Here is a 16,321-nt window from a genome sequence, read left to right as displayed (position 1 = left end):
CCTCATGTTTCCCTCTGCAGGCTTTGTCACCTCCAGCCTCCCAAGTTTCTTTTCCCTCAGGCCCAGAACTTACCACATCAGAGGGAGGGTTGCAGGAACCTGCTCTTTGCCTCTGGATCTTCCACAGTAGCTGGTGAGGTGGTGCTCAGATCCCTTTGGGTTTGGGGAGGCTCCCCCTTTCTGAGGAGTAAGGGTTGGGGGATGGGGGAAGAGGAAGGGAGAGTGGGACTGGAAGGAGAGGAGGGAGGGAGGTGGCTACGATCAGGAACTAAAGTGAATAACTAAATTAATAAATAAAATAAAATAAGAGAGCTTGGGACACAAGGGCGACTGGGAGCACCCAGATTGGCTCCCTCGGCATCTTACCAGCTGTCTTTGCCTATGTCACCAGCACCCAGGCTGGCTGTATGCTTAGGACATGGTGGTTCATTGAGTCAGTTTATGTTTCTTTTCCTTGATGCTATGGGACACCCATTTATGGATCTGCTGCAAGGCCCTGGAGATTACTGCCAGGCACAGCATGACCTTTTTGACTGTAGGGAGGAGCCATCAGTGTTCAAGCAAGCTGCCTTTAAAGTAGAGTCACAGGTTGGTTATCACAACTCCGGGTTCTGAGTAGCCAGGGCAAGCCTCCATGCCTTTCATATTTGCATATTGATTGCTTGTCAGGTGGTTCTTTTCTTGTTACTCCCAACTTCATCTTCAAAGGGCTGGGAATTTTGGGTGGCGGGTATTGGACTTTGGTTTCTTGAAAATTTTTCTGTATTTTTTTTTCTTTTTTGGTAACTGGATGAAGCATTAGTTTTAACTTGATTAACACGACTCCAATGAACCACCACCCACTTGCTGTGGAGTTCACTTACAGGAATATGAGCTTTCTTACCATACAGAACCCAAGCAGTGCAACCTAGAACAGATTTAGAGGGACTTAACTACAGAAATACAACAGTACAAGTGTGTGCAGCAACTTATGACATGGCTCTTGTTGAGCAAGAAGGTATCCAGGTTCTAGATTGGCCTTTTGATGATGGCTCATCACTGTCCAAGCAGATTGTGGATGACCGCTTAAGTCTTGTGAACATGACATTTCGGGAGGAACCTGGTTGCTGTACATTGTGCTGCAGGTCTTGGGGGGAACTCCAGTGCTTGTTGCCTCAGCGTTAATTGAAAGTGCAATGAAAAATGAAGACAAGATACTCCTTATAAGACAAAAGGGGCACAGAGCTTCCGACAGCAAGCAACTTTTGTACTTGGAGCAGCAGTGTTCTAAAATGTGGCAGCTTTTCAGAGTCTCCAATGGAAACAACTGTTCAATAAAAGATGGCTGCTCGATGGAGTTTCCTTGCGAGTGGACCTCCACTTAGCTTATTGCTCGTATTAGTCAATAGTATAGGCGTAATGAATGAATCTAATAATTTCCATGGGAATATTAAAGCTACAAGCTTGATAGAAGCACAACCTCTGTAACGCTTATAACTATCACATGCAAGATACGTAAAAGACAGTGAGATTGGCTGCCAAGATGCAACACGGTACTTGTCTAATTTTAGTAATACAAAATAAAAATTACAAAAAAAGTATAAACAGCATTCCAGACCTTATGTGGTTTATTCCTTAAGTCCTTCGAAACATTGAAAGCATACAGTTATTTGCCTGCTCTCTGGTGTTCACCTCCTTGTATACACTGGTATACATCAAATTTATGCAGCACTTGCTTATGTGGGATTTTATGTTTCACCGTGATTAAATTCATTTCCATAAATCTCATTTTATGCTGTTTTGAAACCTCTATTTTGAAAAGCCAGCTCTGGTAGGGGATCATGCAAGATCCATTCTGTACAGAAGCAGTGTGTTATATCTTCTGATAAAAATGCCTTGTGATAAATGGTTATCATTGGCATACAGATTAAAGGAGTAGGGTTGAGGATAGAATGGGAAAGACTATGAAATAAAATATTGCCCAGGATATAAAGATTTTTTAAAATTTATTTTTATTTCTTTTTCTTTTTTTTAATTTTTTACTTTTTTTGGATATAAAGATTTTAATTAGGTATTTTGTATGTGTGTGTGTGTGTGTGTGTGTGTGTGTGTGTGTGCACGTGTGCATGTGCGCGTGCATAAGTGGCTTCCTCAGTTGCTCTCTTCTTCTGTGTTTTGAAATAGGGTCTCTTAGCGTTTACCTGGAGCTTGCCAATTGCCCTAGGCTGGTTGGTCAGTGAGCCTCAGGGACCCAGCTGCCTCTGCTTCCCCAGTGCTGGGATTACACATGCATCTGGCCACTCTCAGCTGTTTTACATAGGCTGTAGGGATTGAACTCAGGTCCTCAGGCTTACACAGCAAGCTTGCTATCTACCGAGCCATCTCCTCAGCCTGTTGTGTTTTATAAACATAAAGATGTGTTCTCTTTGTGGCTAAAACAGTGCTTAAGTATCTAATTCTTGAAACTCCCATTTAAAAAAAAATCAAACAACAGAAATTACTTACTATCAATTCTTTGTCTTAAAGTCTAATATTTTTCCTGTGTTTTCCCAACCAAAATGAGTTTCTACTAATCAGCTGGACATTTAATATTTGAAAAATTCTGTGTCTTAAAATTAGGGTTCTTGATAATTATTTTTATTGTCAAGTGATGAAGTGATTCTATGTTTTAATGTTAAGACAACCATATTTACACTATGGGGAAAGATGGTTTGAGTTCTGTGGGAGAAGTAACTGTTATCAGGTACCATACAAGTTTAAACATCTGAATAGATAATGAATTCCAAGAGAGACTTGCAAGATATCATATGATATCCATGATATGGCATGATAAAACACATCATTATTAAGTAAATCACAAAGGCTTACAGTTTTGAGTTCACTGTAAGTTATAACAATCTAAACTTCATAACCTAATAGTACTAGGCCAAAAGATATAAAGTAAATATGGTCAGAGCTACAAGGAAAATTGAAGTTTTCCATAACTCTATTTATCTTTCAGATATAGTTTGAGTAGACAAAGTCAGTAATATGTAGAATTGAGTAAAACAATAATCCCTAAAACAAAGGGTATTTCATTCAACCATGATGGCATACATGTCCTTTTAAGAGGATGGGAACAGTTTTGTTTTTTTTAAATTTGACCCTAACGTTTAACAAAAAAATTTCCCAACAAATGTAAAAATATTTCAGTAATTCATTGATATTAGGACTAGGTTTGGAATTTTGAACATCTATGTCTAGAACCTTCTACTTGTCTACACGAGATGTAGTAGATGATGGAACCTCAAGACACTACCTGCACCAGTTAGATGTAGCAGCACTTTCTGGACCCATCTGTGGTTAAGTAATGACACAGATTCTTATTAATATTTGTTATAGCTTTGGCCTTTAAACTGACCTGACTATTCTAGCCATATGTCCCACTATGTGGCTAGTTCTTTACCTCTCTTTGAGTCCCAATTTGTCTGTTCCTTTCCCTATCCTGCTGGCAAATCTCCAGCTTGTCAGTTCTTTTCCCAGATTCCCAATCTCTGCCTGGAAGTCCCGCCTTCCACTTCATACTCAGCCATTGGCTGTCAGCTCTTTTTTTTTTTTTCCTTTTTCTTTTTTAAGGATTTATTTATTGTGGACACAGTATTCCACCTGCATGTGTGCCTGCATGCCAGAAGAGGGCACTAGATCACATTATAGATGGTTATGAGCCACCATGTGGTTGCTGGGAATTGAACTCAGGACCTCTGGAAGAGCAGCCAGTGCTCTTCTCCTCTGAGTCATCTCTCCAGCCCAGCTATCAGCTCTTTGTTAAAGCCAACAGGCAAATACCAAGATCTGGCTAGTACTTGGCTCTCTGCCAGTACAGCCATCAACAATTGACAATACAGAGATACATGTTTACACAATGTACCTCAACAAAGAAAACATGAAGACATTTCAAAGGTCATATATTTAGAGAGATGTAAACGCTATGAGAGGAATATGGACTAGCAATATAGTAATTCCATGGAAGGAGCCTCTCTGATGTAAGCAGCCATTTTCTTCACTGTGTGCACTTACTGACTCTGGACATGGGATAAAAAGGATTAGGTTGGGTTCAAGCAGATTGTTTCTCTTGTGGAAATGAGAACTACAACAAGGCCATTGGTGGTCATGTGGGGCTGATACAATAGATCAGAAAGTTGAAGACCTTAGCCAGTTTCTTCCGTCTTTTGCAAATTGCATTCCTCAGGACACAGGCATTAAATGTGAGTCTGCAATCAGAGATTTACTGGGGATTCTTTGCAAGGACTTACTGTTTTAATCTCTTCTAGAACTGTATAGTTTACTTTTCCACATTTAGGTCTATGCTTTGGGGGATATTATTGGCTGAGTACTAGCACCAAGGAAGCTGATGTTGGAAGAATAAGACCCAAATAAGAGGTGATTGATTCATAAATCTGCTACATACTCTTCATGGATCTTCATAGTTTACCTGGCTTGTACTGGGAGATGGTCAAATTGGACCTACTCATTATATGCAGTGAGAATGCTGGCTGAGGTGACAGCAGGGGTAGGTCTTAAGCATGATTTGTACAGTGAAAGGAGACACATCACAGCAGGAGCTCCCAGTCTTTCTTTACTGTTTGTCCTGCAGTGTGTGTACCGAGCAGGGGGAGGTAGAAGTTTTCACTAAATTGGCCTAAGAAACACCGAGGACAGACTACTGTCACCTCTACAAAAAACTACTTTGAATTGCCCGATTGCTTCAGTGTGAAGGGAATGTGTCCCAGAGCCTGGAACATTAAATCATGTCTTCCTTAGACATGAAGTTAACACGTTCTCCATGGTGTTCGCTCTTGTTGCTTCTCTTTTCCTCATTCTTTGGCATGCTGACCCTTCCCACCTCTATTTCTCCATTTTTCCTTTGAGTGATGACAAAAAAAGAATTTACAGTATTCAACAACCCAAAGGGCAGTGGCCGTTCTTGATGAGCATCCAGCCCCTCACCCCCCACAACCTACTGAGTTTTGAAGGTAATGTATTCTTCTGAAAGGGATTAACTCCCTGATGGGTGGACCTCCTTTTTTAGGAGGTGGCTTTGCTTACATTTCCCGAGTTCTTAGGATTTAGCCCATCCTTTGCTCTTGGGGCAAAGCACAAAAAACCCACTAATTTCCTTTTATGTCTTCATAGGAAGTGTCCTTTCTTCTTTGAGCACTCCAACTTTTTTTTTTTTTTTTTTTTTTGGTGTTTCGAGACAGGGTTTCTCTGTGTAGCCTTGGCCATCCTGGATGAGCACTCCAACTTTTATATGAACATATTTTTCATGGACATAACAGTTTTTTCTCTTATGAAAAAAGGACTTCTGCCTAACATAAACCTTGAGCTCTACAAAGGCAGGATGCCATGCAGAATTTCCCACAAGGCATGGTAAATAGTTAGCAATTAATAGTAGAAGAAACATTTGGAGAGGAATTCAGAAAAGGGTTATAGGTAACTAAGCTTCCTAGGCCTTCAGGAACAAAGCTATCTTCCAATGTATGCCTTAGCATCTCCCCAGACACACAAAGGAAAACAAACAATAAACAAAGATAACCATGGAGACAAGACTGGCCATTTTGGAACCTGTTTATATTGTATTTCTTCATTCAGCTCCCCCAAAAGCCCAGGAGACTGCATCAGACCTTCTGAACATTCATAGCTTCCTTAGGCCAACTGTAGGTGTCTAGTGTGAAGGAGTCATAGTCTGGAGTGTAGATCAGAGATCTGATAAAAGCCTCCTTGTCCTTGGGCTCTGGATAGTAGGAGGCCAGGTTGTGTTTGTACGCATAGTCGAGGACCTAGGACAAACATGTTTGGGTAAGATACTAGATCTGTGGGAAGGTCTGTCCTAAATGCCTCCTATTTGGTAGCCAGGGATATCCCGTTAAGAACCAGAATATTTCTCTTCACCTATGGCCCCACTGGAAGGGGACGAGTAAACCTTCCTTCCTAGTCAGTACTTGTTTCTTTTCCCAAGGGGCTAGTAGTTCCTTTCTCCCAGAGCTCTGGAGGTGATGGATGCATACTCAGTGCCTGGGCCAGGCTCAAAGAGGCCCAGCCTATCACACCTGCTTCTTAGTCTCTGAGGGTTTCTAGGCGCAATAGACTCCAAGAGTGCTCCAGCTTACTGGTTGGGAAGTGGAGTAATGGTAACAGTTTTCTACAGTGATGTGAATATAATTAGCAGCAATCACCCCTAACACATTCCTGTGTAGGGTGAAGTGGTTGAATTAGACCATCATGCTGTGAACAAGCCCTCCAATGAAGGAAGTGGGCTGGCTAAGCCGGACCAGAACCTAGATTGTTGGACTTTCGTAGCTGCTGCTTAAGGGTGCCTGCCCTGGACAATTCCTGGGGACTATGTCTTGCTGTGCAGGGTCATTCTTGCAGAAAAACCATATACACAACTGGAAATGATATCAGGTACCCACTATCCAGCTTGGATAATTATTATTTGAAGTTGGTCTTTCTTGTGTTATGCTGTATATGAAAACCCGTCATCTTTGTATAATCTCATAGTCTGAAATATTCTGTGAACCTGATCACGTCATCACTCCTTAAAGAGAGAAAGGAGAAAAATAAACCTCTACTCTAGCCAGCAGGAACTTTTGCTCTCTAGAGCTCTGGGTGAGAGGCCTTGTCAGGAAAGGAGCTAAGGTTGAGGGAAGTAAAGCTATTTGGGCTGCCATCACTCCTCTGCTGGTGTCAGAGTGGGGACTCCAAAGCCTGAGTCCTTTCCATGATGCCACGCAAGCTGACCTTTCTCATAAATGAGTGATTATGACTCATTAAAAAAAGAATTCCACCCACATTCTGGTTCACAAGACTATGGTGACCCTCTTTCCTGATGTTTGTGGGGGAACTATGGAAGCTTTTCTAGAATTGGCTTGAATAGGAATTTGGGGTGGGACTCAGGCTGTTGAGCCGGCAAGAGTTTGTCACTCAGTCTTTGGGTTGCACTCAGGGAGGCTGGAGGAGCTCAGCTTGAAATGTTTCCCTGGATGTCCCCCACCCCCTTATCCCTCCCAGAGTCACAGGAAGAGGGGGAGCCTTACTGCCCATATTAGAGGGTACGGGTAGGATGCCTCTTACTTTGACTGCAATTCTCAGTGACACATCTCGGATGGTGCTGAGTGGTGGGTACAGTCTCCCCTGGGACAGGTGCTGCTCAGATACTTCTTGAGCAATTTGCTAGAGGAAGAGAGAGAGAGAGAGGGGGGTGGGGGGCGGGGGGAGATTACTTCTTCACAGAAAAAATCCATCCCACTACCCCAAAGCTTGTTCAGGTACTGTACACGTTACTACACATAGCCCCAAGGAAGCTTAATGCTTAGGTTTAAGCAAAGACTCAGTTCTTTCTATAGTTAACTCTGGCTGAAGTTTAAAGCCACACAGGGCTCCTTGAATTCTAAAAGGAAACCACTAAGACCAAGATGAATGAACCTGTGGCTGGCAACAAAGACTCCCGTCCTCTGGTTGGTCATGGACTGTTACACAGGAGTCTCTGTGCTCCTTACTTACTTCCTGGGTCTGTCTCCTCCCACCTGCTCCTCCTCCCATTATTCCAGGTGGCCATTTAAGTAAAACCGGTTCTCTGTTCATGCTTCTGTGTGCTTTCCTTTCCAGCCTTGTTTCTGGTCTGTTGCAAGGGTTGTATGTGTGTGTGTGTGGGGGGGGTGAGTGGGTAAACAAGACAAGAGAGGACAAATCCAGGGGTCACTGGGCTTGAACCCCCAACCCTATTCAAAGTCTCTTAGGGAGAACAGACAGTGGTACCTCTGCTGTCAGGAGGAAGATTTCATCTGGGATGTGTCGGATCCCACCGGCGATGACGCCCAGTGCTACCCCAGGAAACACATAGGCATTGTTTCCCTGACCAGGAATGAATGTCCTGCCATCTTCTAGAGTCACACTCTTAAAAGGACTTCCACTGGCAAAGATCGCTCGACCCTGGAGGCAGGAAGAAAAGCAGAGCTGGAGTTTGGAGCCAGGTTTGGGGGCAGTGCTGGTAGTGCTTATCTCTTCCACGTTGGGTTTGTCTCCACCCTCCCCTAAACTACAGTGAGAACTTGATAAATATCTAAGAACAATTTATTTAGTTGACTAGAAAGCTAAGCCCCACCTCCCTTCAAGTTACTGAAAGTGGAGATTATGGTGCCTCTTCTCCGAACAACTGGCATGGCCAACCTGGGACAGCTGCCTAGAGAGAATATGGAAGCCATGGTTCTGGACAAAGCACTATTGTTTGGGGGAGCCTTGAGAAGTGCAGCATCATGGGAAGAGCTTTGGTCTTGGAGTTAGATATAGGTTTGAGGGCTAGCTCTATTCTTACATTTTTGTTTGTGAGCCTAGCCTTTAACGGCCGAGCTATCTCTCCAGTCCAAGTTCTACTCTTTGTTAACACGATGATCTTGAGAAAGTTGATGCAGCTTTCTAAATCTCAGTTTGCTCACGATGACGGGGCATGCTTTGTCACCCTTATAGGGTTGCTGGTAGTAGCTATTGCTACTTTCTCTCAGCTGGTGGGAGGAAGGACTCCCCGCTGACCTCGGTGACCCGGTAGCACTTCTCAGCTGTGCACTCAGCCTTGCTGGTGGGGTTGCTCAGGGCAAAGATGATAGGGCGCTCATGGAAGGAGGCCATGTCCCTCAGAATCTGCTCCGTGAAGGCTCCTGCGATGGCAGCAACACCTACAGGGAAAAGGGGGGTGGGGTAGTAGGGAGTGCCTACTCTGTATAAACACCCCATTTCTCTTCTTGAGCCACTGGTGGGGGAACAAGGTACTCTGTGACAGACTTGGGAATCTTGGGGATAGAATCTGCTGCAGGGGCTGAGGGAGCAGCAGGGAAAAGAACTTTTGCTTGAGTTAGACCTGTTGTTCATTCTATGGAGACCACTGTTTCAGTTTAGGTCTCTGGTCTTTAAGGTGAACCTTGAAGGCATTCCTGAAAGTTGTTGATGAGAGCAGAGTGTCTAGTACAGAGACAGGTGCCAGGACCCCTGTCTTGAGGTGGGAAGGGGTGCTCATTTTCATGCTGGAGAGCAACACTGCGTTCTCCCACTGATCATACCATTCTGTGTCAACGAGCCCCAACTCTGGCCCCTCACTTCTACAGTTTGAGTACATAAGTCCCTCAATAGAAGTGTATGGCATTGAACCAGACACGGAATGTGAGGGGAACAACCATGCTTCATTGGTTGTTTATGACTCTTCCCCGAGTCTCAGACTCTCCATCTGCAAGTCAAGAAGGTTAGGTGGGCTGGGTAGTGGGGCCCCTTCTTCCTCCTACCTATAATTGCTGTGGGCTTCACCAGCCTCACCACCTCCTCCAGGGAGGTGACTTCAGCATGGTCTTGGGCAAACATCTCCTTCTCATGGTTCAGGTGGCTCCTACCCTGTTGGAAAAGGAGGAAGATGGGGTAGATGGAGTGTTGAGGGCCCATTGAGCAGGGCCTGGATGCATTAGCATTCTGACGGTGTTTCTGACTGAGTCTCGTGATTTGGTCTGAGGCTTTGGAATAATGAGGCCCAGACACTTGATCAGATTTCCCAGCAGGACCTAAGGTGAATCCTAAGGAAATATATACAAGTGTTTCTTTTCTTTCTTTCTTTCCTTTTTTTTTACATTATATATTTATTTTAATTGAATGAGTATTTTTGCCTGCTTATGTTTATGCTCCCTATACATGTAGTATCCATGAGGGCTACAAGATGGCACTGGGTGCTGAGTGAACTTACAGTTGTTAGCCACCATGTGTGTGTGCTGGGAATCAAATCAAATCAAATCAAATCAAACCTGGGACCTCTTAAAGATCAAATAGGTTTTCTTAACATCTGAGCCATCTCAGTCACACAGAAAAAGAAGCAATAAATCATTTTATTTTTATTTTTAGCTCTTGGGGGTCATAGCTTTCTGGGCTAAGAAATTCCTTAGCCTCACGGAATCTCTGGCCACAAGAAAGGCAGTCCACAGGTTCATGGAAGGACAGGGCTTGAGACTTCCCCTGCCAGAGCGCTAGTGTGAGTGGATCTGCTAGGACCCACCAGTCTTCCTGTGAGTCTCACTAAGCTGACTCTAGGATAGGCTGTTCATGCCAACTGTGCCTGAGAAGCTTCAGATGTCTTTCCATCTCCTTCCAACAGAAGCCCAGTAGTGACAGGCTGCACCAAGTTCTGATAAATAAGTGCGACCATTTCTGACTGGCCTAATGAGTGCCAGAGTGATGATGTCAAGCACCTGGATTAGAAGTCAGCTCAGTAGGGTGAACAAAACGATGCCGGGAAATGAGCAAGTAAGTAAGAGGAGTCACCAGCATCTGGTAACCTGCTCTGAGAGCATTCTCTGGAGTGATGGAAAGCTTTATCTGCAGGCCCAAGTTTCTTTACAGCGGTCTGGCTGTGCAAAATTGTGGAAGAGAGAGAGAGCATGTGTCTTTTGGAGGATTATGATTCAGTATGGCTGAGACTAAACCAAGGCAGGAAGGGGTATGAGAAAAGGCTGAAAGGGGTATTCAGGTACCCATACATGCATGTGCTTGCATGCACGCATGCACACGTACACACACACACACACACACACACACACACACACACACACACACACACCCCTTCAGTACTTTTGGACAATAGCAATTAAAGCTTTGGAATTTTCTCTAAGCAGTCGGTCTCTTGGAGAACTTTCTCTGTCTTCCTTCTCTCTTTTCCTCCTTTTTTTTTTTTTTTTTGAGACAGAGTATCTCTGTGTAGCCCTGGCTGTCCTGGAACTTTCTCTGTAGTCTGACTGGCTGGCCTCAAACTCAGAGACTCCCCAGTCTCTGGCTTCCTAGTGCTGGGATTAGAGGCGTGTACCATCATGTTCAGCCAGGGAACTCTTTCAGTGTAGCTCTTGGCAGCTCCAGGTGTGAGGAAACCTCCAGCGTTTCATCCCTGAACAGTACCTTGACAATGAGACCCTTGGAATCCACCATCCAGATTTTCCTTGTGGCCTCTGCCTTGGGTATGCCTTCTTTCTCCAGGGCCATGACAAGGAGGTGAGCGATGCCCATGGCTGCCTGGGTGAGGCAGGGGTTGGGGGGGGTGGGAGGGTGGGAGGGGGTGGGGGGGAAAGGATGCACAAGGATAGTGTTTAGGCTCGGAGCACACAGCTGTTCAGCACATACAAGATGTTTCCCCAAAATGAGCCCTTCTCCCCCCGCCCCCCGCAGCCGCACAATTCCTAGGTGGCCCAGTTACATCTGTCCTTTGAGAAACTCAAAACATTGACACTCAAAAAGCTGCAATGATCAGAGTGTGCTCCTGCTGCTTCCTCTTGTCAGCACCCCAGACCGCCTCTCCCATCAAGGCTGCTTTTGCCAGTCTTACTGTTCCTGGAAGAGCCACTGCAGACCGCTGCTGATAGCACTTACCTCACCTGCACCCTGGAAAACAAACACATGGTTGGAGAGCTTGTTCTTGGTGATTCTCAGAGCAGCCAGGATCCCTGCCACAGCTACAGAGGCTGTGCCTGCAACAGAGTGGACGTATCAACCAGTGACCTCTAGCACTCAGTAAAGACTCTTGGCAGAGCTCCCTGTGGACGACGCTGACCTTGAACTCACAGACATCACCTGCCCCCTGAGTGCTGGGATTGAAGGCCTGCGCCAGGCTAAAGCAACTTTTCTTAACTCTTTTTATTTTTATTTATTTATTTTTTAGTATTTATTTATTATGTATACAGTATTCTGCCTGCATGTATGTACGCACGACAGAAGAGGGCATTAGATAACATTATAGGCCATTGTGAGCTATGGTGTGGTTGCTGGGAATTGAACTCAGGACCTTTGGAAGAGGAGTCAGTGCTCTTAACCTCTGAGCCACCTCTCCAGGTCCCAACTTTTCTTAACTTTTAAAGAAGTCATATCTGCAGGCACATGGGTTTTCAGGGTCCTCCTTTCTACTGTAAATAACTGTTTAAGAAATAGTCCCTGGAGTCTATTATCTGTCTGTGGGAGTGACAGCCAGCTACCCAGGAGCTGTTACTATTGTTATTATTAACAAATGAGGTGATGTGATAGATGCAATTAACATGCCAAAAATGAAGTGTGATCCCCATATGTGGGGGGAGTAGATGAAACTCAGAGTCAATGTGTACAGCTGACAGGAGCACAGCCACCTGAAGGACCTCGGAACCTCAGACCCGTGGGAGTGGACAAAGCCTTCCCCTGGTCTGGGCAGGACTGTTGACAGAGTGCACAGGAACCAGCTACTGCGGTTTCCTCCTTTCCTATGTATACAGCCTGAGACTCTTCCCCATAGAGACCCCCAAAGAGACTCAGTAACCCTGACTCCCATGATGTACACATCAAGCAGGACTTGTGGAGTCCTGGTGGCCTCCATCATAGTTGCTACAGTGTACCAACTCCCAGCTTCTCTATACGTGCGTTTGTTATTTCTTTATTCCTGTTGTCATCCCGGTCACGTTTCCATGACCAAGTCACGCAGGGCATGCTACCCATAGAGTTATTCAAGGATAAAACATTTAAAAACAAGACCCAATGGGACCACGAGACACAAAGTGTCTCTGTGTTATGAGCTGCGCATCTTACCCACCATGTCATAAGATTGTGCATGGTAGTAATCTTCAGCCTATGGTCTGATTTAGCAAACAATACATTGTGCCCTTTTTCTCACAGCCAGAACATGTGGGCTTCTCACAATTCTACCAGATAACTCAGACTTTATGCTTCCTGTGGCTTCAACTTTGTGCCCTGCCTGATTAGAGGCCTTAACTCCCTTGAGAGAAAAACTTCCATTAGGAATCACAGCAAGCTTCTATTGAATTGGAGATCAAGACCACTACTTGGGAATCGAGACCACCACCTGGGAATCGAGACCACCACCCAGGAATCGAGACCACCACCTGGAAATCGAGACTGCCACCTGGGAATCGAGACCGCCACCTGGGAATCGAGACCACCACCCGGGAATCGAGACCACCACCTGGGAATCAAGACTGCCACCTGGGAATCGAGACTGCCACCTGGGAATCGAGACCACCACTTAGGGATCAAGACTCTCTCTGCACTAAACCAGTAAGCAAAGAAGACTCCCGTTTCTCTGGCTGTGGGGATTGGTCCTACCAACCAAGAGGAAGACATCCCTCAGCGGGAACATAGCTGTCCTGAGGCATCCTCTGGGGGTTATCTTGATAGTTCCGTGCTTGCTAGTTAATATCAATAAACATAACAACTACAGAGAGGCAGGGCCATTGAAGATCCAGGGCCTTCAGAAATGAGGAGTAGGCTACCTTACCAGGTGAGGAACCCTGGCCAGATAAAGTCCTGTCAGAGGACAAGAAACAAGATTGGTTGAGGCGAGATTTCTGAGCACTGGTGACAGTATGACTGGCTAAAGACATGCATACTTCCTTCTCGGCCCTCGGCCATATGACAATAGACAATGGAAGGTGTTAGCTAATTCCTTCTCCCTTCTTTTTTCTTTGATTGTTTTTTTTTTGTTTGTTTGTTTTTTTACAGTTTTGGAAGTTAATTCTATACTTTCATCTTGGAGTTACAGGGTTTTCAACCGTGACTGGATTTGAAGAGCAAGGTAATTAATTCTTCCCAGTGATGCTTAGTGTGACTCTCTTGCAGTAACAAACAACTGTTGGGGCGTGTCTCTTCTTATTTTGGATGGGGTGGGTGGGGGAGGGGGAAGGGGAGACAGTTTTTGTTTGAGATAGTTCTGTTTTGTTAGCATTGCTTTTGTCACCTGGAAGCACAAAGGTGCGGAAGTTTGTGCAAGGACGCTGAGAAAGCAAGAGGGAGGACTGTACCAATTAACAGTACTTTCTGAGCTTACATTGATTAAAGTACAAACCACCAACTGGCTCTATGCAGGGATCTGCCAGAAGGAGGCACTAGAGAGCAACTGAAAGGCTCCAGGAGGTGAAAAGAACATTATTTCCAGAACTGCCTCCGTCTTGCGGAATCACAGGTAAAGTGTAGGATATTTAATAACATTTGCATTTTAGATAAAAATAATCTTATTTGGGCTTAATCCTGTGAAACATTAGTACAATTAAAAATATTATTTATTTGATATTGGAACTTAAACGCATCCATAGCTTTGCTTTTGCTAAGTCAGACAATTCCACATACTTGATTCTTCACCTCCACAGAGCAGTTAACCCCTCTGCAACCCATCAATCATTTCGTGGATAACCTCACAGCAGGCCCGTGAGCACCAGCCAGCTGCCTCCTCTTCTCTTTTGTTCTTCAGCCTCAGGGGGTAGTAGCGGAGTCTTATTGTTTCTTTTCTGCTTTTCAACTCTCTAATACGCACACTTTTTATGTTGAGAGTTCTCTGTCTGAGCCTCTGTCCCAGTCCTGTCGGATACTGAGGGCTCACAATAAAACTGCTATCACAGTGTCAAAATTAAGCCTCTATGATGCAACCACAGGAAAGGAAATTAAAGTGGGACTGTTTATGGTTTGTTCCATTTTCAACAGTTAGAAAGCAAAAATGAGATTATCTGTGGCTGGTGAGGGAGCAATGACAAATGGGAGGTTCCAGAATTCTTTTCAGTCTAAAGAGTAACTTTCTTTTAGGAAATTATTTCCCCATCTAAATTCAGAGCATAAAGTGTTTTTGACCTTTGACCTTATACTTCTACTTTTCAAAATTGGTGTATGGGAAACAAATATGCACACTGGAACATATTTCTAGGGTTTATGTCTAGAACATATGTCTAGAACTTAGGACAGTGTTATTTTTTAATACACAGTGACTGGAAATAATCTAAACACCTAGCAAAGAGAAAAATGATTGAGTAATTTAGGTAGGTTATACACTCAGGAGAATATTTCCTTCTAATAAAAATGACCACCACAGGTGGCTGGAGAGATGGCTCAGTAGTTGGGAGGACTGGCTGCTCTCCCAGAGGCTCCGAGCTCAGTTCCCACTAACTTCATGGCTCATAACCATCTGATTTGCCCCTTCTGATGTGCATGAAGACAGAGCGGTCTTCTACATAAAATACATGAATAAATAAATAAATGACAACCATGGGGCTGGGGAGATGGCTCAGTCTGTGAGGTGCTTTCTGCCCAAACATAAGGACTTGAGTTTGGGTCCTCAGCACCCACGTGTGAGCTGGGCATGGTAGTGTGTGTCTGTTACGACAGAGTGGACCCAAGAGCATCCCAGAGGCTCATGGTTACTGTAGCTAAAATGGTAAACATCATGTTAAGCATGACATTGTGTCTCAAAGAATAAGATGTGGCATGGCTGAGGACTAGACTCAATGTCAACCTCTGGCCTACACTCTTGTGTGTATGTGTACATGGGAGCACATACCTGCACAAACCTCATGCAAAAATTTTTATTAAAAATTTTATGAAGAGCTGGGCATGGTGGCACACGCCTGTAATCCTAGCACTTTAGAGGCAGAGGCAGGTGTATCTCTGAGTTTGAGGCCAACCTCGTCTGCAAAGTGAGTTTCAGGACAGCCAGGGCTACACAGAGAAACCCTGTCTTGAATAAAACAAAACAAAACAAAACAATTTCAAAAAAATGAAGATTGTATAGCAACCCAGGAAATGCTACAAGTAAGTAACTAACATATGTATTTCTAAAGCTGTCTGAATTTTATGTGTGCTCATTTAGTGCTGACACACATTGGTCAGGATGGCTTCTCCCACTCAGGCGTTGGTTCTCTGTCACCTGGAATCAGTTTCTGGCTCCTTCGAACACTTTCTGCTTTCAGGGAGGCAATTTGCAAATCATACACCAGTAGATGGCGCCAAAGATGCTTCATAGTAGATGTTCCCTGGGCTAGATGTCTCTGGTGGCTTTTTTTTTTTTTTGGCTACCAAACATCTTTTGAGGGTTGAATAACTGAATTTATCAGCAAAACATAGTGCTAGAGGAAGCTGGTGACTCTGACCTCCCCTACGTACATGGAGAAAGTGGACTGGTCTGGTTAGTGGTCTAGAAGAAAAGCCTGGACCACAGCCTTTCCTGGGGAGTTGGAGGCAGCAGGAGAGGCTTTGTGGGCCTTGTGGGAGAGAACTGTGGGGTGGGTGATGGACGAGAACTGCCAGCCCACATCAGTGTTCAGCAATGAGTCTCACTGGGGTCAGGACAAAAAGCAGTGGGGATGCTCAAAGAAGAGCTGCACGCTGCCACAAAACAACACAAAGGCAGCCACCGTTTATTCATTATACCTTTGTTGTTGTTATTGTATGCTGTGCTGTCTGTTTTGTGTGTTTGTGTGTGATGGGAAAATGCATGTGTGGTACATGCATGTAAGCCAGCGGAGGGTGTTACCCTAGGTGTCTT

The 16,321-nt window shown here is 44.6% G+C and overlaps 1 protein-coding gene and 1 pseudogene across 1 annotated transcript in view; one reads left to right on the top strand and one right to left on the bottom strand.

The window, feature by feature from the left end:
• Positions 1 to 827: 827 nt before the first annotated feature.
• LOC127191952 (protein tyrosine phosphatase type IVA 1-like) lies at positions 828 to 1,317 on the top strand (annotated as a pseudogene).
• A 4,251-nt stretch (positions 1,318 to 5,568) lies between these two features.
• The window catches only part of Me3 (malic enzyme 3), a 174,367-nt gene continuing 163,614 nt past the window's right edge, over positions 5,569 to 16,321 (bottom strand). The window contains exons 8-14 of the mRNA XM_051148890.1: positions 11,407 to 11,504; positions 10,939 to 11,052; positions 9,291 to 9,396; positions 8,548 to 8,690; positions 7,777 to 7,950; positions 7,093 to 7,191; positions 5,569 to 5,798 (exon numbers count right to left, since the gene is read on the bottom strand). Of these exons, the coding sequence (XP_051004847.1) occupies positions 5,637 to 5,798; positions 7,093 to 7,191; positions 7,777 to 7,950; positions 8,548 to 8,690; positions 9,291 to 9,396; positions 10,939 to 11,052; positions 11,407 to 11,504 (896 nt within the window). The 3' untranslated portion in view covers positions 5,569 to 5,636. The remainder of the gene's footprint in view (positions 5,799 to 7,092; positions 7,192 to 7,776; positions 7,951 to 8,547; positions 8,691 to 9,290; positions 9,397 to 10,938; positions 11,053 to 11,406; positions 11,505 to 16,321) is intronic.

Source organism: Acomys russatus, chromosome 7, assembly GCF_903995435.1.
Source record: "Acomys russatus chromosome 7, mAcoRus1.1, whole genome shotgun sequence".
NCBI classification, from domain to species: domain Eukaryota; kingdom Metazoa; phylum Chordata; class Mammalia; order Rodentia; family Muridae; genus Acomys; species Acomys russatus.
The sequence above is the reverse complement of the archived record's forward strand: the minus strand, read 5'-3'. Positions and strand labels throughout refer to the sequence as shown.